Source organism: Dasypus novemcinctus, chromosome 8, assembly GCF_030445035.2.
Source record: "Dasypus novemcinctus isolate mDasNov1 chromosome 8, mDasNov1.1.hap2, whole genome shotgun sequence".
Lineage (NCBI taxonomy): Eukaryota > Metazoa > Chordata > Mammalia > Cingulata > Dasypodidae > Dasypus > Dasypus novemcinctus.
In genome coordinates, this window is record NC_080680.1 from 110,365,702 (window position 1) to 110,389,792 (window position 24,091).

Below are 24,091 nucleotides of genomic sequence, written 5' to 3' on the forward strand. Positions count from 1 at the left end.
ATAATTACTGGCAATGAGGAATTTGCTGGTGAAGCTAGCTACAAGGGTTCCAAATTATGTCTAGTCCAAAATAACTGATGAATACCAAATTTATCTAAACACCAACCAGAGGGTAGGTAAGGGTAAACTAATTCAAAAAGAGTGCAGGTTACTGCCAAAGATAACCTATTTTGAATTTTGTAATGATATCAAACCTGGGAGGAGACAGATGAGTAAAATTCTAGCCAAAATTACCATCAAATGCAGAGAACCCTGTAAAGTTCCCCCAGTTACAACGAATTGTCCTTTTAAAGCCCCTAACACCACTTATTCACATTACTCACCTTGACACCTATATCAAAGAGGTTTTCATATGAAACTGCTAGTAATGATAATAGCTACCATTTATTAAACAGGTTCTTTTTTACTATAAAATATTTTAAAAATACAGAAAAGTACAAAGAATAATACAAGTTATACCCTCATCATTGTGGGTATTCAAACTTTAGCATTTAGCCATATTTGCTTCACATATTTTGATTTAAAGAAAGAAGTGCTAAAGACAGAATTGGATTTCCTTCCAACACACATACGTATTCTACTCCCCTTTTCCTCTTGTGGTAACCACTGTCCTGAAGGTGGTATATTTCATTCTCATTCAGGTTTCATATTTTACTTCATATATGATTCTATAAACAGTATAGAGCACATATTACATAAGTGATATCGCACTATCTATATATATGTATTTATATGTATGTATCTTTTAATAATTTTTCCACTCAACATTATGTTTTCAAGTATCATCAGGGTTGATATATTTGGCTCTAGTTTATTCATTTCAACTGCTTATTAGTATTCCATTGCCCAATTACACCATGACTTATTTTCCCATTCTCTTCTCCAAAAACATTTAGAGCAATGCTGTTATGAACATTTTTTAACATGTCTCCTTGTGCACCTGTGCAATGGTCTCCAGGAGAAAAGACTAGAAATGGATTTCCAGGGCTCTGAATATGCAAGCCTTCAGCTTCCCTTGACATTGCCAAATTGTAGTTCTATTCAATATGAGATTTCCCATTTGACATTGTCAGATATACATTCCATTCTCTTGAACTCACATGGTTTGTTGCATAAATAGAAGTAATATGGCATACTGATTAAGAACAAGGTTTGAGGATGGGTTCAAAACCCTATGCTGGGAGCTGACATAACTCGGGGGTTGAGCACTTGTTTCCCATGTATGAGGTCCCGGGTTCAATCCCCAGTATCTCCTAAAAACAAAACAAATAAACAAACGAGAAAACCAACTTGGGGTAGCCAGTGTAGCTCAGTGGTTGAGCACTGGCTCCTCCCATATGAGGTCCCAGGTTCAATCCCCAGTCCCAGTACCTCAAAACAAACAAAAAATAAAATAAAAAATCTATATTACCACTTAATAACAATAGGACTTGGGCATATTACTAAATCTGAGCCACAACTTACTCATCTATAAAACAGAAATAATAATAGTACTCCCTCATTATTATAATGGTTGCTTTAATGTATACAAAGCATTTAGAATAGCATCTGAACGTCTATATTTTTTCTAGCACTTATGTAGTGAGAGAAATCACAGCATAATATAATACTTCATCTTGACCACAACTACTTTCTACTTTATTTTGTTACTACAATGTGTCTAATATGTATTGACTTAAATAGACTTTATTAGATAATCTGGAAAAAGTAACTGACAGTGAAAGCACCATTTTGATGCAGGAAATACGTTTTGGCATTTCTATTTTCAAAGTCTTTTGAAGCAATGTTATACTAAATGGGAGGCTCCTCTAATGTCTTTCTGCACCTGTTCTAATTGTTATATTTCATTTTCTTTCAGGTGTCAGTGTGCCCCGGGCTTCACCGGGCAGCACTGTGACTTGAACATCAATGAATGTCAGTCTAACCCATGTCGAAATCAGGCCACCTGTGTGGATGAATTGAATTCATACAGCTGCAAGTGCCAGCCAGGATTTTCAGGCAGCAGGTGCGAAACAGGTATATATGACTTCAGTGTTATGAATGGCAATAATAAAAATAGGAATATAATAACTACTCATGTGCCAAAAACTATGCTAAGCACTTGGTGCTTATTTAATCTTCACAGCCCTCCAATAACTACATATTATTATTTTATCCCCATTATTATTTTTAATATATTAATATATATTATTATTTAAATGATTCTTATTTAAATAATATGTTGTTATTTAAATATTATTATTTAAAATATATTATTTTATAGCACAGATGAGAAGATTGAAGCTTAAAGATGCAAGGGGTGGATGGAAGAAATTGTTCCTAAAATTCTCATGTTTAAGTGTTTAGGAAGGACGCTTTGATTTAGGAGCTGTGAATCCATGGGCGTGCTTGAGAATTAATAGATCAAAGCAAAACTGCTTTCTAAGGCTTCCAGGGTCTTTTAGTTATTGGACATTTGTTTTATTGAGTGACATATGCAGGGTCAGGGGCAGAGCTGAATTGCTCATGAAATAAGGAAAAGCCAGATCCTTGTGGGGGGGGGGGGGGGCGGGATTTGACATTGCTCTTACAGTTTCGCCCAGCTTCTCTCCTTCAGCATCAGTCACTTCCCGATGTTATTCTCATCAGTAACAGAAATGCTTTCAAATTAGCCATCTTTACTAACTCCCCAATTTTACTGTCGCCTTCCAACTGTTCCTAGTTTCTCTGCATCCTTTTGCTAATGAGTGCTTTTCCCATCTTACAGACAGATTTTTCTTATTTTAAAAGCATGTGTTATATATTTTGTGAATAACATATATTTGTTGTTGAAACTGCTTCTCAGATAAAATAACTGTATCAACTGAAATGAGCTTTCTTTGAGAATAGTACTGCTTAACTGCTGCTTGCCTTAGACGTCTGAAGAAGGCCTTGTAGGTGACACAATCTGCACATTTCTCTTACTCGTTGCAGAACAGTCTACGGGTTTTAACCTGGATTTTGAAGTTTCTGGTATCTATGGTTACGTCATGCTAGATGGAGTGCTTCCATCTCTCAGTGCTATAACCTGCACGTTCTGGATGAAATCCTCAGACAGCTTCAACTACGGAACACCAATCTCCTATGCACTGGAGAATGGCAGTGACAATACCTTCCTCTTGACTGATTATAATGGGTGAGCAGAAGTGTGTGGATGCAGTAACTTCATGTATTGATTGGGGATGTCAAGAGCTTATGTAAAATACAGCAGACTGTATTTTACAGTAAAGCAGACTGTCCAGCAGAGCAGGGCACCAGCCTTGCAGTGGCCAGGCAACAGGCCTTATCCTGGCACCAAGTTGAGGCAGGGGTGGAGGTTGGGGAAGGCAGGACAAGGGGACAGTCACCAAAGAAAGCATCTGGACAAGTTCTGTACAAAGTCTAAGGTTTAGTAATAACACGGTACACTTGTGTTGTGATTGGCTGTTTACTAAGTATTTTCATTTGTATTACTTAATTTGATCTTCACGGTGACCTGAGGAACTAGTATCTATTTGTGAGTGAAAAACTAAATTTCAGAAAGACGAAATGGTTTGCCTAAAAGTCTCACACCCTAAGATTGGCAGAGCTAAGACTTATGCTCCTCCTTTCACATACTAGAACCTTCAAGGGTTAATAGATTTCAGTGACATTATGACCTATAGGAGACCCATGCATTGAATATGAATCAGTCTATAAACTCAGGTGTGCAAGATGACATTTGTTTACCTCTTTGTGGATCAAGTACAATCCAACTCCAGGACACGAGACCTCTGGACTGTCAGGGAAGTCAACCTCCCTTAGACCCAAGGAGTTTTGGGAAGGACCTACCTAATTGGTCACTGTTCACCCTGCTTATCACTGAGCTAGTACACTGCCTCAGCACTCCTGGTACCTTCAGGTCCACTGCTCTGTGCCACTGTACAGTCCTTAGCAAGCCTGCAAGCTTGTGCCTTCAATCTAGACAGACACCGAGGCACACCAGATGACCTTTTCCTCTGTGACCCTCCCAAATCTGTAGACTCCTGCCAGTGAGAGGAGGTTTGCTGGTCTCAGAATCCATTAAGCTTTCTTTCCTATCCTCAACCCAGGGAACTCTGCTTTATTCTGATGGAAACCTCCCCATCCTCAAGCCATCTTCTTCATGGACTTGAGCTTTTTTTTTTTTTTTTTTTTTTTTTAATTAATTTTTTTTTATTGACTTTGTAATAATGTTACATTAAAAATATATATGTGAGGTCCCATTCATCCCCACCCCCCCCACCCCCCCTCTCCCCCCCCAACAACACTCGTTTCCATCATCATGACACATCCATTGGATTTGGTAAGTACATCTTTGGGCACCTCTGCACCTTATAGACAATGGTCCACATCATGGCCCTCACTCTCCTCCATTCCATCCAGTGGGCCCTATGAGGATTTACAATGTCCGGTGATTACCTCTGAGGCACCATCCAGGGCAGCTCCATGTCCCAAAGACGCCTCCATCTCTCATTTCCTCCTGCCCTTCCCCATACCCATCGTCCACCATGTCCACTTTTCCCAATTCCATGCCACCTCTTCTATGTGGACATTGGATTGGTTGTGTCCATTGCACCTCTATGTCAAGAGGAGGCTCAGATTCCACATGGATGCTGGATGCAGTCCTCCCATTTTCAGTTGTAATCACTCTAGGCTCCACGGTGTGGTGATTGTCCTTCTTCAACTCCATCTTAGCTGAGTGTGGTAAGTCCAATAAATCAGATTGTAGGTGCTGGAGTCTGTTGAGGCTCAGGACCTGGCTATCACATTGTCGGTCCAGAGATTCAAATCCCCTAAATATATCTTAAACCCCAACGTTAACTGTACCTCCGGCACATTAGCATGAAAGACTTATGAAGGGAGATCCCATCTGAGTCCAGATTCATCACACATACACACCATTTCCAAAGAGGGGCCATCTGCCCTGATAGTTAACCCCATCGGCCATGACCATAACTCTCATGGGTCTCTTTAGCCTTCAAAGGAACCATTATCTGGGGGTTGTATCTGCTTTATCTGTCTCTCTGACTCTGCTCAGTTGTGCATGAGGGCAATCCTTCTGCCAGCCTCCAGACTCTTTTTTAGAAACTCGTAGCCATATAAACTCATTTCTCCTTTCCATTTCCCCCTTACTTTAGGTCAAACAGCATTTTAAAGTCATGGTATTTTATGTAGACATGGATATTCTGCTGATCCGCATTGAACCTTCCGTATAAGGTCCTTTTCCAGTTGCATCATCAGTTGGTATTTGATAGTGGTCCCTCGTTGCCAGGGAGGCTCATCCCCGGGTGTCATGTCCCACGCTGGAGGGAAGGCATTGCATTTACATGCTGAGTTTGGCTTCGAGACTGGCCACATTTGAGTAACATGAAGGCTGACAGGAGGAAATTCCCTGGCACAATGTTGCTCTAGGCCTTGTTCTTATTTTAGGTTTATCAGCTCACAAGCATAGTCATTAGCATCAGGGGCTCACCGTTGAACCCTCACTCCCTCCCGGTCCCCGCCGCTGTACCTGGGAGACTGTCGCTGCTCCCCTAGGGACCACGACAGAGCACCACTGGCCAGGAACCCAGTACCCCCCCTGCTGTGGTTTCCAATTGTTGCCACCATGAGTATATCCAATCATTACCATGCACCCTGGACATATGTTCTGTATAGCTCCCTGTCAGCCATATATCACCTGTCATTGGTATCCCATACCAGTATTCCTCCTTTGCCATTGTTGAAACACTCTGTGATCCAGAACTCCCCGAAATTTGAGGCCCAATATAATGTCATGGTCCCTTACTAGGGAATGGCATATAGCAATGGGTTTAAAGGATAGATAAAGAACTTGGATAAAGTTAAATAAAGAACTTAGATAAAGAATGTTGACTTGAAAAAATTTCCACATCCTATCCTTTTTTTTTTTTTCCCCCCCCCCTAATTATTCAGCATTTCTTCATAGGAGTCCTAGACCACAGCAATGCATATATACAATATACAGCACTCCCATACATCCATCACAAAACCTTTTCCCTTCCACAGCGATACTCTTACACCCTATTCACATCATATTTACTTAAAGTGATGTACAGGGACTTGAGCTTTTAGAGACAAAATCTAAGAAGTTTGCAAAAATCCCCCTGAGGCAAAATAATTAGAGAGGGAAACATTAACCTGCTTGAATAGGAGAAGGGAAATAGGACAACACAGAGAGGAAACAATCAATATTGGGGGGAAAAATACTTGTCTTTTTTTCATAAGCCTATTTGTACAAGGGCCGAGGAGATGCTGGAAGAAGCATTCAATGAATTATTTTCCATGTCAACTTTGCCTGATCTTTTTTTTTTTATCCTTTGGATCTTTAGGATTTTTTTCATTTAAACCGCCTATTATCTTTGTCCCTTTCCTAAGTCACATGGTTGTCAGAAGCCTCTTTTGGTTGGTCACCCTTGTTTAATTCCATTTCATTTTTGGCAACCGTGAGATAGAACTTACCTTCCATAGGATTAATGGAGCTTGTTCCAGGCCTCAAGAAACACACAATCTAGAGAAGCAAAAACTGTCTGACATTTATACAATTCTAACTCCTTCAATTCATGATTTGCTCTCTCCAGAAGAGCCAGTTGGTGAATTGGCACAAATTGGGCTAACTTTTCTAAGCTCATCCTAAGACTCTCTCCTTACCACTCAATGTTTAAGAAACACAAACCAATTTTCAGTGTGCTATATACAATAAAGTTTAATTAATAAGTCAAATCAGTTTCTATGAAATATGATCAAATACAGTAAAGGAAAGAATGAGTTTTCGTATAGCACTTTGACCATAAAAAAATAAAAGAAGAAAAATAGCAACCTGTCACACAGAAGGGACTGCAACATACAACTGCTGATTATGTTCCTCTGGAATCTTTTCTCTGCAGCTGGGTTCTCTATGTGAATGGCAAGGAAAGAATAACAGACTGCCCCTCAGTGAACGATGGCACTTGGCATCATATTGCAATCACTTGGACGAGTGCTGATGGAGCCTGGAAAGTGTATATTGATGGGAAATTATCTGATGGTGGCACTGGCCTTTCTATTGGTTCAGCCATACCTGGTATGTTTTAGCAAAATGAGTGTAATTCTTTTAGATTCTAGAGATGGTGGTCCTCTGATGAACATCGAATTTGCTAGCTTTGTTTCCTTGGTTTTAGAAAAAGATCAACAGTTATCTGTTTTATTTGGCTAACCCCTGATTATCCAGGCTGTGAGTTATCAGAAGCTTTTTCCTAGGTGAGCTACATGATCCTCTGTGTAAGAAATATCTTTGGGGAGATACATAGTAAGACTACAAAGAAGCATGCTGAATTAACAGCAGGTGGTTGTTAACTGTCTTCCAGGGAGGCGATTAATTGCTGGATTTCTTTGATTTTTGTTTCATTTTGTTATATGTTCAATGTACAAACTGATGCACTTTTTCATAAGATTAACTCTTATTCAATCATCAAAATCCAGCTCTAAATGCCTTTGCTGATCACTGCCCTTCCATACTGACATTTTCCTCTCATCCTGCTAGTTCTTCTATCAACCTGCACACATTTACAATGTAATATTGGAAAGTATTTGTGTATACCTCTTCCCTTAGAATTATAACCTATCAAAGGCAGAAAAACTTTAACTCTGGTTTTTTTTTTTTTCATCTGTATAAGTCACATGTCTGGTATGGTTAGACAGCACATAATTGGTAGCTCTATAAATACTTGCTGAATTTAAGTAGCTTGTGTTTTTGAAATAGAAATCAAAGATGACTGGGCAGAAGAATGTGGAAGGGCATTTCTGATAGAAGGAGCTCTGGATTCAGTGACAGAAACCCGTGATTGGGCTTTCTTTGAGGAATGGTTGACAGTTCCCTGATTCTGTAGCACAGGGTATATGGATAGGAGGAAAGGAAGATATAATGGAGAAAGATGTTAAAGTTCCTTCAACAGTAAGTGGCATTATCATGTGAGACAGAGTGTTGCTTGCTGTTTTTTTAAATTTATTGAAGTATATCACTCACAAATAACATATATAAACAATAAGTATATAGTAATAGTTATGAACTTACAAAACAAACATGCATAACATCATACAGGACTTTCACACCTCATCCTATCATCAGTCACCAGTATTTTGCATTGTTGTGAAACATTTTTAACTAATGATTAAAGTGTGTCCTCAAAATACTACTTCTAACCAAAGTATCTTACATTGGTGTACTTTTCCCTGAATCCACTCTATAATTTTTATTATTATACTTATTGTATCATTTATACATGAATATACATAAAGAATATGTGTATAGTAAAAGTTGTGAACTTAAAAAAAACAACATCCATAACATCATACAGAGGTCCCATACATCAACCCACCACCAACACCTTGCATTGTTGTGAGACATTTGTTACACATTATGAAAGAATATTGTCAAAATCTTACTAGTAACCATAGACCTTACCTTACATTTGATGTATTTTCCCCCAATCCACCCTATTATTATTTTTTAAATATATTTTTATGACAGAAGTTGTAAACGTATAAAACAAACATGCGCAATTGCAGAATTCCCATACAACACCCCTCTATCAACACACCATACATGGTAGAACATTTATAACAGATAATGAGATAATATTATAAGACTTTACCAGGTCCAGAGCATACATTTGGCACACTCTTTTCATTCTCCCCCATTATCAACACAGTACATCTTTGGCATAGTTGCATGAATATTTCATTATTACTGTTAACCATAGTCCATAGGTCACTCCAGTTGTATTTTTCCCGTGCTTATTCACATTCACACCACCCTGTAATAGTGACCTGCTATTATATGATTCCAGTGTATTTTTATTTCATTTATTGCACTTTTCATTCCCATAAGATCTGCTATTTTTCTATGTATGCTTTCAAATTCTTCTTTGTGCTCATCTAATGTCTTCTTAATATCCTTAACTCTTTAGCCATCTCATTGAATTTATTAAGAAGATTTGTTTCAACATCTATAATTAGTTGTCTCAACTCTTTTATGCCATCTGGAGGCTTATCTTGTTCCTTTAATTGGGCCATATCTTCCTATTTCTTGGTGTGGATTGTAATTTTTTGTTGGTGTCTTGGCATCTGGCTTACTAAATGTATTTATTTTGAGTATAGTTTCTCTCTTTAATTTAGGGCTTTCTTGCCCATTTCTCCTTTGCTGGTTGTGTAGTAGGAGCCAAGGGTATAGTTGGTGCTGCAAGCTTTGGAGGCTCAAGCTGCCCTCATTGCCCCTGGGACTGGTGTAGCTTCTCCCAACTTTCTCCTTTGCCAGGGATAGGGACAGAGCCACATCCGTATGTAATAATCCAAGTCATGCAGGCCTAGACTATAGTTGCCCAGAGAGACTGATGAAGCTTCAAGCTCCTTTCTCCCGTACCTGGGACAGGGATGCAGCTGCAGGTATGGGCAGCAATCTATGCAGGTGAGTCCAAAATGATTGCAGTTACCCTGACTAACTTCCAGCTATTCAGTCTGTGCCAGTCAAATATACCTGCAGTTACCCAGAGTGGCTGGTGCAGGATTCACCAGCCTCCTCCCTGCTATAGGTGAGGCTGAAACCTATAGGCTAGGGCTGCAGGCCAATCTGGGTAAAAGATTGGTCATTGTGATTTTCAGTCAGCCTGGCTTTCCTGAAAGCTGAGGTCAGTGGCCAACCAACCGTCTCTTCCTCCCCTGTTTTTGGGAAATGGAGCTTCCAACTCCAGCTACAGAATAGCTCCTGGGGCAGCTTGTACCTCCAGAGTAGAATGATCACTGGCCTCTGCAATGTGACCTGTTTTTTCCTGGAAAGTCTGGAGCAGGTTTCCCCACCTGCCGGAGGTGGGACTGGGGCTTATGCTAGAGCTGCAATCCAATCTGGATGGAAAGAAGCCAGTCCCTACCAGCACTGTGATTTTCGGTTTGCCCCACTTCCCCTCATGCCAGGCACAGAGTTAAGATGGTGGCTACTGGCCTCTTTCTGATTCAGACAGGTTCAAACTTTAGCTGTTCTTAGGATTATCCTTTAGCCAACTGAGTTTACTAATCTGTAGCTGAAGTTGGTGCCCAACCATCTCTTTCTCCCCTGTTTTTGGGAAATGGAGCTTCCAATTCCAGCCACAGAATAGCTCCTGAGGCGGGTTGTGCCTCCAGTGGAGGATGGGCATTGGCCTCTGTGGCTTGGAGGGCTCTACTTATGAATCTTTTCTGCAGATGGGCAGTCTCCTCCTTCCGTTCTTTCAAGGATGTTGTAGGATGCTCCTCTGGTTTCCTGGAGCCCCCAAACAGGTGCTTTAGATAGCTCTGGGTGATTACTAACTGCCCTGTTGCACAAGCTAACTCCAGGAACTCCTTACTCTGCTGTGATCTCGCTGGTTGTCTATTGGTTGCTTTTTGTTTTTAATTTTGGTTGCTCTTGTTTTCAACTAATTTTCCTCCAAGTAGTGATATTGCAGGTGATTTTTATTTCCTTCTTTTTTTCCTGATGTTCTCATAATGAACATCTATTTCTTTTATGGCAAAAAAAGAGCATTTCTATCTTAAAACTAAAATTAAATCCAGATGGAAGAGCCGAAAGTGGATTGAAGCAACAGGAAACTAAAACCAGGAAATGGTTATGGTAGCCACCCACAGGAGATGGTTGTCTGGCCACAGCAGTAATGACAGATGGGCTGCTGTACCTCCATTAATGTTGGTGAGCTCCAGTTGACAGACCTTGGTATCTGGCTGGCCTCAGTTTGGGTGACCAGGTTTTTAAAGTCTCTGTTAGCTAAGATAAGTCTAGTAAAAGGACAGTTTTCACTGGAGGGGGGATATTCAGTATTTGATTTTAGATATATTGGTTTGAGGTCTCTGTTGGAGTTCTAATTGTAGGAATGCGAACATCTAAAAGTAGGCAGCTAAAAATACAGATCTGACTTCACTTTATATCAAATTGGCAGAAATGTTTTCTATGATAAGATACTATTGGCAGGGATTCAGAATGGTGGATCCTCCTATAGAGTGCTGGCAAGTGTGAAAATTGATGCAACTTTTCAGGGAAGCATTTTAGAGATTCATGTCTAGAGACTTAGAGAAACCCTTTGCATGCATATAGCAATTCTACTTCCAGGAATCAATCTGAAGGAAATAACCAGTGACCCAAATAAATATTTATGTATTAATATGCTTAACTAAGCATTATTTTAGTACCAAATTTGGAAACAACTTTAATATACAATGGTACATGTTTATTAAATTAAATAATCAAGCAAATTGTAGATTGTTGTGCATTCATAGGGTAAAATAATGTAACTGTTTAAAAACACGAAATAAGATGTTTGAGAAGAAAAGAAAAATTCAAACTCTCATATGAAGTAAGGGTCTGAATTATGTTTTTAAAAATATCTCACACACATATATACAAAGAAATACGGGAAGAAAATACACAAAACTATCAAATTATTATTTTGAGGTAAGAACGTTTCTTTAGACTTATTTTTTTTCTAGTTTTCTTCCATATGTGTGCATTAATTTTTTAATTATTAATTTTATAAGGCAAAAAATGTAGGTTGGAGAATCATGAAAGAGCAGTGGGGTCTACAGATTGGCCAGTGAGTAAGATCAGAGTGGGGGAAATGGAGAGAGCAGTTGAAAGGAGAAGAGAGGAGGTGGGGGGTAAAATCCTGGGAGCATCAGCATCTCAGAGGCAGGAAGAAAAGAGAATCTAAGAAGGAGAAGAAAGGTTTGAGAAGAACTCAAAGAGGATATGATTGTGGGAACATCATGTGTCCTGGCTGGAAATAGGTGGTACCCACAAAAGGAGTAACCAAAGAGAGATTCATGAAGGGGCTGTTTTCAGAGATGCAGGCAGGGCTGAGAGTGAAAATCCCATGACTAGCAAAATAGGAGGCCACAAGTGGTGAACCAGAAGCAATTGCCTGAATTTAGCCAAACCTGTAGTGACAGGAAAGGAATCACCCAAGGGAAGTGGTGCCCTTAGCAGGAGGAAAGCAGACAATGCCAATCTGGAGCCTGGCCCAAAGGGAGCCAAGAGATTAAGTTGCTCTTGCTTCCCACTTTCTGTCTCCTGCTGTCCTTCCCATTGGCCAGACCCAAACAGAAGCCAGAGGACAAGGAGTCCAGTGGTGCAGCCCGCAGTAGTCAGCCTTGGGGACACAAGGCAGAGGGGAGAAGGGTGGAGAGTAGACGTGGAGGAGCAAGCGTAGACCATCCAGACACCCAGGAAGGACAGTTTATTTTTTATGTTTTATTCTTTTGGGGAAGGACAATTTACTGAAATAAAATGGTCTATAGAAAAAAATGACAGAAGTTTCAAGAGATTAAAAAGGTGGGGTTGCCCCCGGATTTGGCAATTAGGAGGCCACAGGGAACTCTAAAAGCTTCCCTGGAACTGGTGATAGAAATTATAGCATTTTAGATTAAGGAATGAGAAAGTGAAGATTAGCTACTAGTCTGGCAAGGAGGATAATTTCCTAGAAGAGAGTAGGTGAAATGGGACCTAACTATTTGGATGACATAAAATATTATATACTTGTACATATATTGCATGTATAGTTTTCCCAGTTAAATATTCACTAATCCAATATAATTTAAATCCTATCTGGTAGTTTTTTTCTCTTGTCATTTAAAGAATTGAATTTGTCCTTATTGAGAAAAACCTGTGGTATGTTTAGATGATTTAGTTTTCCAGTACTGCTCTACAATACATTTATATTGTCTGTGCCTTTTAGAAATTACAGATATTCAGGCCCATTTCCTCCTTTTTAATCTCTCTCTCTCTCTTTGTAGGTGGTGGCGCATTAGTTCTTGGGCAAGAGCAAGACAAAAAAGGAGAGGGATTCAACCCAGCTGAGTCTTTTGTGGGCTCCATAAGCCAGCTCAACCTCTGGGACTATGTCTTGTCTCCACAGCAGGTCAATTCCATTTTCAGTGTATGACAGTAATGAGATGCAAAGGTACAAACCTAGTAAAACTGTGAACAGCCTAATGATGCCATATCTTATTGTAAGCTCTTGGTTTTCAGAAATGATCACTTGTATCATTTGATGCTTGGGGCGTAGAGGAAGCCAGGCAGAGCTATCAACAGTAACTTTAAGGAACTCCCTTTTGGGTTTCTTGGTGATCTTAAATTTCATTGGAAATGATTATTTTATAAAATCATGTAATATCAAAGCTGGAAGCAATCACAGAGAATAATACTTCCCATCCCTCCAACTAAAGTATGAGATCATAGATAGTGAGCAAGAGATGAGCCAGTATTTAGAGGCAGTTTGGAGACAGTCTGCGTTTAAATCACTCAACTTCTCTAAGCTTCAATTGTCTGGCCTATTAAAAAGAAATAAATAGAACTACTTCATGGATTTTTGACAGGATTGACCTAAATAATGCCTATACATCTCATGATTTGGCTTAGCACATGCAGAGGGCTTGATAAGCATTTACTTCTGTTATTACAGTAGCAGAACTGCTTTAAGGCTGTTTCCTCAACTCTAGATCAAAGTAAAAGATAGTAGAATGGAGAAGGGGCATCTCTGCATAATCTTAACAAATTGCAAGTTTAGACAAGAAATGATTGCCTGTGTGTGTACAATTGAGAAAGTCAGACAGCACTGAGCCTAGTGGGAGAAATATTTGGGAAAATAAATGTCAAGGATGTGGGAGCTGAGGGAGAAGAAAACTTTCCTGTTGCCCCGAAAAACATATCAGCCAAAAGCCTGCTATGCCCCACCCCCGGAACAGCTGTGAACATTTTAAAAGGACTAAGTTAAGAAATAATAACTGTCTTCATGTAGCAAGTAAGGCTTATCTAAAGATGTGTTTTTAAACTTTCAGGTGAAATCACTGGCTACCTCATGCCCAGAGGAACTCAATAAAGGAAATGTGTTAGCCTGGCCTGATTTCCTGTCGGGAATTGTGGGGAAAGTGAATATCGATTCCGAGAGCATATTCTGTTCTGGTTAGAATTTCCTTCTTCCACAGACTCCACCACCTCTTGAGTACCCTGGGGTAGCAAAAGGGAACGATTCAAAATTCTCTGTTGGTCAAATGTCATGTGTCTGTCAATTTATTGTTCAACTAGTAGTGCATTTTTGCCCTACCTTCATCCAAAGGCTAGTTTTGTTGTTGCTGTAAATTCTGAAATATGTTTTTTTACAGGGTATAAATTGGCTGGAGAAGAAATTCAGGCAAAGGTAAAGAAAGGTTAGGAAAATAGAGTGAGAGGAAGGATAAGATTAAACGCCACCAGTTCTGTGCTCATAATTTGAGATGGGCCACTCTTTTGGGCTCTCTACTTCCTGGCAGGCATCTAGAAGAGGAAAACAGGATAGTGAGAGCCCAGCGAGAAAATCAGTGGATGTTACAGTCCACACATTGAGTAGCAAACTCTGAACCATCAAAACTGCCTCATAAAATTAAATGAATTTAAACAAGTTTCTGAAAAGGTTCCAGAATTCATGATCCTTTAATAATGTTGTGACCATTTGTATTTTATTAATGAATTAATGAATATTAATGAATGTTCCTAAAATACCAATTTCTTTTCCTTAAAGAATATATTCAGCAGAATTTTGCTGAAATAAGGAAGATTGGTTATAATGCAAATACTTTTCCCTAGTAATTTTGCTGGCCGGAAGTCTGGCTATCTTGTTTTAATATCAGTGGTGTGGCTCTCAAATATTGGTGCACAGTAAGATTCAAAACCCCGGATTTAGTGTTGCTGCCCCCATGTTACTGACAAGCTCTGGCCCTCTACTCTTTGCCAACAGATTGCCCACCTATGGAAGGATTGGTACCTCATCTGCGAACAGCATCAGCAGATTCAAAGCCAGGCTCCCAAGTCAGCCTGTTCTGTGATCCAGGCTTCCAGATGGTCGGGAACCCTGTACAGTACTGTCTGAATCAAGGACAGTGGTCCCAGCCACTTCCTCACTGTGAACGTGAGCTGCTTTTGTTGAAGTCATTTCAGTGGCTCTTGAAAAACTTTGGAAGCATCAGAATACTTTTCAGGAAAGCTAGATGAAGGCTAGATACTTCACAGTAGCAAACAGCAATTGTTCATTGAATATTTCCCTTGTGAAATGAGCTGTGCTGGGCATGAAGGAAAGTTGAGTAATGATGATCCAGAAGGACCACCTGTGAATGCCTGCAAGATGGCACAAGAAATGACTGACCATGTAGGCTGGAGGCCCAGAGGGAGATGAACCACTGATGGGCGGGAAACCAGGGACAAGATCTCTTGAGTTGGGTGCCTTCCTTCTTTCCTTCCTCCTCTTCTTTTTCTCTTCCTCTTCCTCTTCTCCTTCCTTACATCTCTCCTTCCTTCCTTCTTTCCTTCCTCCCTCCCTTCCTTCCTTCCGCAATGTTTAAATACTTACTATGTCCTAGGCACAGATCTACATCTTGGAGATATAGCAGTTGGGGAAAAAATTCTCCTGTTCTTACGGAGTTTACATTCTAGTGGGAGATACAGAAGATAAACAAGTAAATATAATATTATTTACATGTAGATAATAATGGTAAAGGCTAGTTTTTTTTAATTGATTTTGTAAAAATATTACATTAAAAAAATATATATGAGGACCCCTTCAACCCCACCACCCCCACCCCACCACTCCCCCCCCCCAGCAACACTCACTCCCATCATCATGACACATCCATTGCATTTGGTAAGTACATCTCTGGGCACCTCTGCACCTCATGGTCAATGGTCCACATCATGGCCCATACTCTCCCCCATTCCATCCAGTGGGCCCTGTGAGGATTTACAATGTCCGGTGATTGCCCCTGAAGCACCATCCAGGGCAGCTCCAAGTCAGTAAGGGCTAGTAGTAAAGGCTATGAAGAAAAATAAATTAGAGTAGGTGTATTGGTTTCCTAGGGCCTCCGTAAGAGATTATCACCCAATGTGTGGATTACAAGAACTATTAATTCTCTTGCAATTTTGTAGGCTAGAAGCCCAAAACTTAAGGTGTCATTAGGGCCATGCTCCCTCCAAAAGCTCTAGGAAAAAATCCTTCCTTGCCTCTTCCTGGATTCTGGTGGCTCCTCGCAGTTCTTGGTGTCCCTTTGCTTGCAGCTGCATCACTTCAGCCTCTACCTCCATCATCACGCTTCCTCGTGCATGTGTGTGTGTCCAAATCTCCCTCTCCTAAAGGACACCAGTCATTGGATTTAGGGTCCACCCTAATCTAGTCTGACCCCATCTTAACTTAATTGATTACACTTCCAAATATCCTATTTCCAAATACAGGGACATTCTGAGGTTTTAGGTGGACATGAATTTTGCAGGGATACTATCCAACCCACTACATAGGATAGAAAAATGGAAGGGCTTGAGTGGAGGCGGGATGGCTATTTCAGATAGCATGACCAGGGAAGTTCCTCCACGGAATCACCACCACCTGCCCTATCATTTGTTTATCTATTTCCTGCTACAAAGCAAGTTCTACAAGGCAGGGATTTTATCTGTGGATCACTACTGTAACCCCAGAACCTAGGATGTCTAGATGATAGTAGGACCTAAGTATTGGTGAATGAATGAATTGCATGTGTACCATGTGCCAGACAACGTACCAAATACTAAGGGTCTAAATGTGGCTGCAGCATGCCACTGCCAATAGAATGCTGCAGTCTATTTGCGTGCATTGAAAAAGTTCATGCTCATCTAAACCACTAGTTTAATATGAATGTAATGTCCTCCAAGCATTTCACACCTAATGTAGTTGTGTTTTATCCGGTCACCTCACAGGCATAAGCTGTGGGGTGCCACCCTCATTGGAGAATGGCTTCTATTCAGCCGAGGACTTCCATGCTGGCAGCACAGTGACCTACCAATGCACTAATGGCTACTATCTGTTGGGTGATTCGAGGATGTTCTGCACAGATAATGGGAACTGGAATGGCATTTCACCCTCATGCCTTGGTAAGATAAATCTTGGCAGGTACTGTGTGGGCTGACTCTAACTCTTTTGGAGACAGTCATCCCAAATATATTTGGTAACCCAGAAGGCTATCGTGGCATTCCTAGGATAACTTCATCTCATCCCAGTAAGCTCTGGGCAAGCCATTATAACAAAAAATTATTTAAATGTTTTACATTTTAACGGGCTATATTTTACCATGATAGACTCCCCTTATTTATCTTTGGTCTTCTACCCATCTATAAACAAGGACAACAATAGCTTTTATTGTGTGTCTGCAATGTGACTGTGTTTATTATATTTAAATTGTATAAGTGTATATAAAGTATTATGAATTAAGTGGTATGTAATGATTTCAAAGTAAAAAATATACATTAAAAAATAGATCAGCTTTAACATTTACACACTGTCTTCATTTTAGATGTTGATGAATGTGCAGTTGGATCAGATTGCAGCGAGCATGCTTCCTGCTTGAATATTAATGGATCCTACATATGCTTGTGTATCCCACCATACACAGGAGATGGTAAAAATTGTGCAGGTAACTAATAAATATATATAACTTGGAATTCCTATTCAATTTTAAATTCAAGTATATATGTTTAATGTAATTTATTTTTAAATAAGCCAACATTTTCAACTTCAAAGGTCATAGACAGGAAGAACAGATAAACTTCTCATAAAAGACATGTAAATAACAGCTACAGGTGCTTTAAGTTAGTACTATGCCTCTTTTAACTTCCCAAGGTCTAAAAGTCAAAACCGAGAGCCAATCTATATCACCAGAATGGTACGTAGTACCAGGAAAATAGTGTGGATTTGGAAATATAATCAGTGGCCTCTTTTCCCTACATGTGAACTAACAGAGCTGTCAATGAAAAGAAAAATATCCTTTATCACATTTTCACTGTCAACATCTTTCCTCTGCTTCAGGGGCACAGAATTAGATCATTGCAAAAAAAAAGCACATCTAGCCTTCCCACCTGTCAACATTTTGTGATAACTTTGGAAACTCTGGCCCATTTCTCAATCCATTGCTGCTTTCTATATTCATGGCAAAAGCAAGTCCCATAAAATGGTAGGACAGAAAGAAAGAGGAATTTAAAATAGTGCATCAAGTCATCAGGGTATAGGTCTCCAATGTACTGTTTGGGACAGAGGGAAAAGCCCCAGATGTGATACATCATTACCTGTGGCAGATCAGGTTTTCCACTATAAAACACACATAGACACACAGAATAAAATCAGGAAAGTGTCAGTGAGTCAGACAATAGAAATAAAAATGGAAGCCAGGAGATCTGTTCTAATTTAGAGTATTGGATGTTTGTGCATTCATCATCCTATTCACAATCTGAAAATACTATCAAAGAACAAGTTACAAAGCTTGTCTAGGGACATATCTGATCTGGAAAATTTTCTTCTCTTTAAAGGATGAGTAAAAACTGATAAAACAAATTTTGAAATATAGGCTTTTTGTAAAAATACTGCTCAAAGGAAAGGGTTTTATCCTGAAGACTCAGAATACGTCACTGAAAATAAATCAGTACAGGAACCAGAAGAAACCTTGAGAAGACTGCTTATATGCAATGGAAGACAAAGAAACATAATTTTATTAAAAAATACTTTAATCACAAAACCACAAAGAGGAAAGACACTAAGATTAAAAGACAACAGAAACAAAGGCAAACGTTGCACAAAGAAAGGCAAACTTATCAAATGGTGAGCTTTGAAAGCAGTTCACCAGGATTTAGTCTGAATAAATATTCTCAGTTTGGGTCCAAATTGAATTCAAATGTTGCAGATTATTCTGAACTATAAGATAAATGTTGTATTAACAATTACAATAGCAGAAATTGACGTGTAAGTGGCAAGAAAATGTGGGAGTGTGGTGTAGAGGTGAGAGGTAAGAGTGCAAAGGATTCAGATGGCATAGTTTTAACCTTTACGTTTATTATCAAATAAAATGTAAATTAAAGAATATCCTCAAATAGTTTCAATTATAAAGTCATACAACTGCTTTGAGAAATACGCAAATTACTAAAACAGAGAAGATTGAAATCATCTGTAATCCCAGCACCCAGAAATACCAAGGCCAACTGTTAGAATTTAAGGCTCCATCACCCTAGTATTATTTCTGTGTGCTTGTAAATATGTGTATACACATATATAGGAAAACACACATTGTATACACCGTTCTTTGTGTTTTTTTTATTTCATATTAGATTATGAACACTTTTTATGTCTGAATATTTTGAGAACATGATTTTAATTCCTGCATTATAATCTACTTTATGGATTTCCCACTATTAATTTTTCTCTGGATTTTAACATTTAGGTGAAATGTTATTGAAAACAGTGTAATAAGCTTTCGGGTCTCTAAATTTTTGTCCTTATTTCTGGTTATTTTCCCAAAATACGAAAATAGATTGCATTTTTTTCTTGAGAGAGCTTCATTTAAGTTCTTAATTTATTCAGCAAAATATCCTTCAGGAAGACTAAATCAGATGTCCTCTCCTGTTGAGAATTCAAGTATCACATTCATTCCAATTGCTTCACTCTAGCCCTGAACCTCTAACTTGTTTCCCCTCCTGTGACCTTGAATCTGTACACAGAAGAGGCTAATGGTCAACAATATATTTGGTGAGAGAAGCTGGGAACATCTCCTGAACCTGCATTTGTGCAGCTTTGATAGGAGTTTGAGAAAAAGTTAATTGCTCTTAAAAAGGGGGTGCGAGATTGTGGGGAGGGTGGAGACATGGGGTGCTGAAGGCCTTCTGAGCCATCCTTGGAGCCATCACTATTTACCCCATAAGCAAATACCTTTTTGATCAGATAAATTTTGGATCATTTTGTTAGTGCTTGCTATTTCAAAATCATGTTGGTAGAGGGCCTATTAAGTATATGTTCTGTTCTAATGTCTCAGTATTTGACCTGGTGCCTTAACTATAGTGAAATTCTCTTGCTGAGAGATCTGGCATGGTTGTGTGAAAGCCACTTATTGCCCCACAAAAACTGTTTCTTTCTTTGAAGAACCTATAAAATGTAAGGCTCCAGGAAATCCAGAAAATGGCCTTTCTTCTGGAGAGATTCATACAGTGGGTGCTGAAGTCACGTTTTCTTGTGAGGAAGGCCACCAGCTGATGGGAGTAACCAAAATAACGTGTTTGGAGACTGGAGAATGGAATCATCTGATACCATATTGTGAACGTACGTTTGGTAAATTTTCCCTGTTTATTGTGGTTGGCATTCCCAAAAATGTAAGGGGTAGAAACAAAGGGTGGTGATGTGTCAATGTTTTTTGTATTTGAAACTCAACTATTGGGCTCACATTTAAATTTGACAAAGAAACCTAGAGCTGCCCCTAAGGCTGTCAGAGATTTTTGCACACACTAGCTAAGAAAAGGAATGATTTCTGTTTTTCCCCCTTTCAGCTGTTTCCTGTGGTGTACCAGCTGTTCCAGAAAATGGTAGCATTGATGGGTCGTCATTTTCCTATGGCAGTAAAGTGACATACAGGTAAGTGTCTAAAACTAAAACTGTATTATAGAAATAGTTGATGGCCTGCTGCCAATAATATAATGCTGGGAGAAAGGGACAAGAATAATTCCAGATGTTTTTAAATTAATTCAAATTTATCTGAATTATATGTACTGTGAAGAAGTCTGTTCCAATAATTTAATGGTCATCATATCCAGATTCCCTAAATCCCCTGACCAGTTATTAATACCTCTAATTGCCTTGAGAGGCCCTGAGAATGGGTGCCTCCATTCTCTAAGCCAACAAATACTTTTTGCTATAAACTGGGGCATTGGCTCCAAACCAAATATGTCTCCTATCTCAGGAGCCTATACTAGACCAGACCTCCTCCAAGCCAGGTAAATTCTGTTTGTAACTACTAACCAATGGTACAAACTAGAGACAAGCCAAATCTTTAAAGCTATTCTACTTATTACCCAACAAGGTTCCTTTGGGAAAGATGTACAGTTTTCAACCGTGGCGAAAAAGGATTATTTCAGTAGTTAAAAAAAAGAAATCTTCAAATATGTGAAAGTTCTCAATATTTTTGGAGGTGTTGGCCAAGGTAAAATTATAAGATATAAAGCAAATTCTGTCATTTTCCTCTGTCTCCTTTAGGTGTAATAAAGGATATAGCCTGGCTGGTGATAAAGAATCATCCTGTCTGGCTAGTGGTTCTTGGAGTCATTCTCCTCCTGCATGTGAATTGGTGAAGTGTTCTAGTCCTGAAAACATAACTGATGGGAACTATATTTTGAGCGGGCTTACCTACCTTTCTACTGCATCATATTCATGTGACAGCGGGTACAGGTAATATCTACAGGCACCAGCCAAGCTTCCTACAATACCTTGTTCCTCATTATTAACTCGATAGGTTTCATTTGTATGTGACTGGCTGGCTTTAAATACAAGTGTCTAAATGTAAAGGGTAATCTCAAGTTTGTTATTTTCCAGAGGTCTCGTTTATAGTGAATTTCCAAGGGGATAGTAAATACTCAATCGAACATCGACTCGCAGAGCCCACTAAATTGCCATAAACGATCAGACTTCAGACATGAAAGCTCATATTGTTTGTGAAGCATACTACAACCTCTGATAAAATACTTCTACCATGGATTCTTTTCAGAACAACTTACCAAGCTTATGCTCATTGTTGCATACGACGTTGTAAAAAGCATGTTGAGGAAAGGGTGTGCGTCCTTAACACCGCAGAGATTAATTTGATAAATGGCATTCATAAAATTGCACATATACTCAAAGAGAAGGGACAGTAGAAAGAGTCAGGATCTGACGTGAAATAGGTCAAGTAAATGATACAGGCGATGAATGAATTAGATGGCAAGCAAAGACAGATAAGCCATGGCTAAGGGATGTGAAGCTGTAAGGTCAATTGTACACCAGGGCTCAAAGTCATGACCAACAAGTCCAGATGCCCAGGCTCACGGCGAGGGCAGTGCCCTTTTACCTTCACTGCCCTGACTTAGCTACGCCAGAGAGTGTTCCCTTTCCTGCAGGATTCTTTCTCAAATAACCCAGGAATCTGCAGGTCACAGGTCTGAATGCCCTACAGAACCACCAAAGAGCACATGACCCTGTTTTATTTTGCGCTGGATAGTTGCTACTGTTATGCTGTTTTAGCACACTTATTGTTTTAAATGGCTTACAGCCTGTTGATTTTTCCCTTTTATTTAAATTCCTCAACTGTCCCATCTTCTCTTCTAAGTCCTCCCAGTTTCATAGCAGTAAATGACTCCCTTATGTCGTAGTGGTAATAAATTGCCATTGAAAGGAGCAATGTCGTTCTTCCCTGCAGCCTACAGGGCCCTTCCGTCATTGAATGCACAGCGTCAGGCAGCTGGGACAGAGCGCCACCTACCTGTCACCTTGTCTTCTGTGGAGAGCCTCCTGCCATCCAAGATGCTGTCACCGCTGGGAGTAACTTCACTTTTGGGAGCACCGTCACTTACACTTGCAAGGAAGGGTGAGTAGAATCTAATGCAGGAAAGGAGCAGAGGGAGCTGAGTAACTGATGAAGCCGAGGGAGTGACTGCTCCCTGGTGCAGAGATGGGCTTCATTGGGCACTAATTTCTGTTTCCTGGGAGCTGAAACCAAAGAAGGCTTCAAGCTCTTGTTTTCTGACAGTGGAAAGTACAATGTTTTCCTGGAATTAATTATCAAAATAATGGATACTGAGCAATGTAATGGAAGATATCTGTGTTCAGTAAAGATGCAAAAACCTCCTTTAATTAGGTATTTGCATATTTACATTCTGCAAAAGCAAAACTTTGTCACAACTTAAGTATGACATCTCTTCAGGAAAATAAAAGAGATAATAGAGGTCAATTTCTTTAATGACTAATGATCTCATTTAATGCAGAGACAAAATTTTTAAAACTAGAAAGCAGATTACAAAGTGCTTTCACACTTATTGTCTTGTTTGATCCCTGTAAAAACCCTTTGAGGTACCAGAGAAGGGAGAGAGTCACTCGGGCTGCTGGCCTGCTAAGGGTCTTGAGACCAGTAAAGTATTGGGCCATGACCAAATCCCAGGGAGTTTTATTTTTGTCACCCCCATGCTTCCTCAAGGAATATCCCATCCTTAATAGTACCCTCACACTCCCCATTCACTACAGTTGCTTTTCACATGATTGGAGGCAGCAACAGCAGAAGGGATGCCATTTTCTGGATTTCTGTCTAAGTTCTGTCATTCACTAGCTGTGTAGCCTTGGGAAAATGATTTGACCTCTCTGTGCCTTGATTATCCTCTTTAAAACAAGTTCATTGAAGGCTTTTGTTTCTTATTGATATTTTGAGGAATAAAATGATAAATGCATGGCCTAGCCAGAAAGAAAACTCAGTAAATTCAACAAACTTAGCCATTATAATGCTGACTGGAGTACAGATATGGAGATACAGTTCCTGTATATTGTGGAAGTAGGGGAACGGTTCATTTCACCTGGATAGACCATCCTACTAATGCAGAACTGCCAGCAGGGGGCGACAATATTTTCTTGCAAAAAGATCTTGAGAGTCGAGCACTTGCATCAATATTTGATGGCAATCCCAAATTTTCACACCTTTTTAAGTGAAAAAGCTTTAATATTAAAATGTAAATGTAGGAGTTAGTTTTGATGGTCTCATCTATCCCTTCTGGATTTACTCACTTAAGAACTGTCTCCTAACGAATTGCAATTCTTACCAAGCATAACTGTTCCAAATAATAACTAGACATTGGCAACATCTGGTCTTTTTTCTGATTAAAAATGTAGTACATGATCACCATGTAAAACTAGAAGATACAAAATATATTTCCCAAGTCACCCAAATTCCACTATTTAACTTCATTTCCACCCAGATTTTTGTCTTTACATATATTTTTTAATATTAAAGATCATGCCATATAAATGTACATTTTTCTTCTTCACAAATCATCCACTTCTTTTCTTCACAAATCATACTTATGTAAGATATTATAAGAGTTTTATGTCTGCCTAATATTGTCTATATATTGTGCAAAAATTATTTATTAAAAGAAGCAATAAAAATAATAATGAAAATTACAACAAATCCACACATTTGTAGAGGATTTTACATTATACAAAGGACTTGCCCG

At 39.3% G+C, this 24,091-nt stretch overlaps 1 protein-coding gene across 1 annotated transcript in view; it reads left to right on the top strand.

Moving 5' to 3' along the window:
- The window catches only part of SVEP1 (sushi, von Willebrand factor type A, EGF and pentraxin domain containing 1), a 220,901-nt gene that overhangs the window by 124,871 nt on the left and 71,939 nt on the right, over positions 1-24,091 (top strand). The window contains exons 25-36 of the mRNA XM_058302548.1: positions 1,859-2,016; positions 2,953-3,154; positions 6,924-7,099; positions 12,829-12,953; positions 13,873-13,996; positions 14,808-14,978; positions 16,790-16,963; positions 17,383-17,502; positions 19,992-20,168; positions 20,393-20,477; positions 21,096-21,287; positions 22,291-22,458. Coding sequence (XP_058158531.1) covers positions 1,859-2,016; positions 2,953-3,154; positions 6,924-7,099; positions 12,829-12,953; positions 13,873-13,996; positions 14,808-14,978; positions 16,790-16,963; positions 17,383-17,502; positions 19,992-20,168; positions 20,393-20,477; positions 21,096-21,287; positions 22,291-22,458 — 1,872 coding nt within the window. The remainder of the gene's footprint in view (positions 1-1,858; positions 2,017-2,952; positions 3,155-6,923; positions 7,100-12,828; positions 12,954-13,872; positions 13,997-14,807; positions 14,979-16,789; positions 16,964-17,382; positions 17,503-19,991; positions 20,169-20,392; positions 20,478-21,095; positions 21,288-22,290; positions 22,459-24,091) is intronic.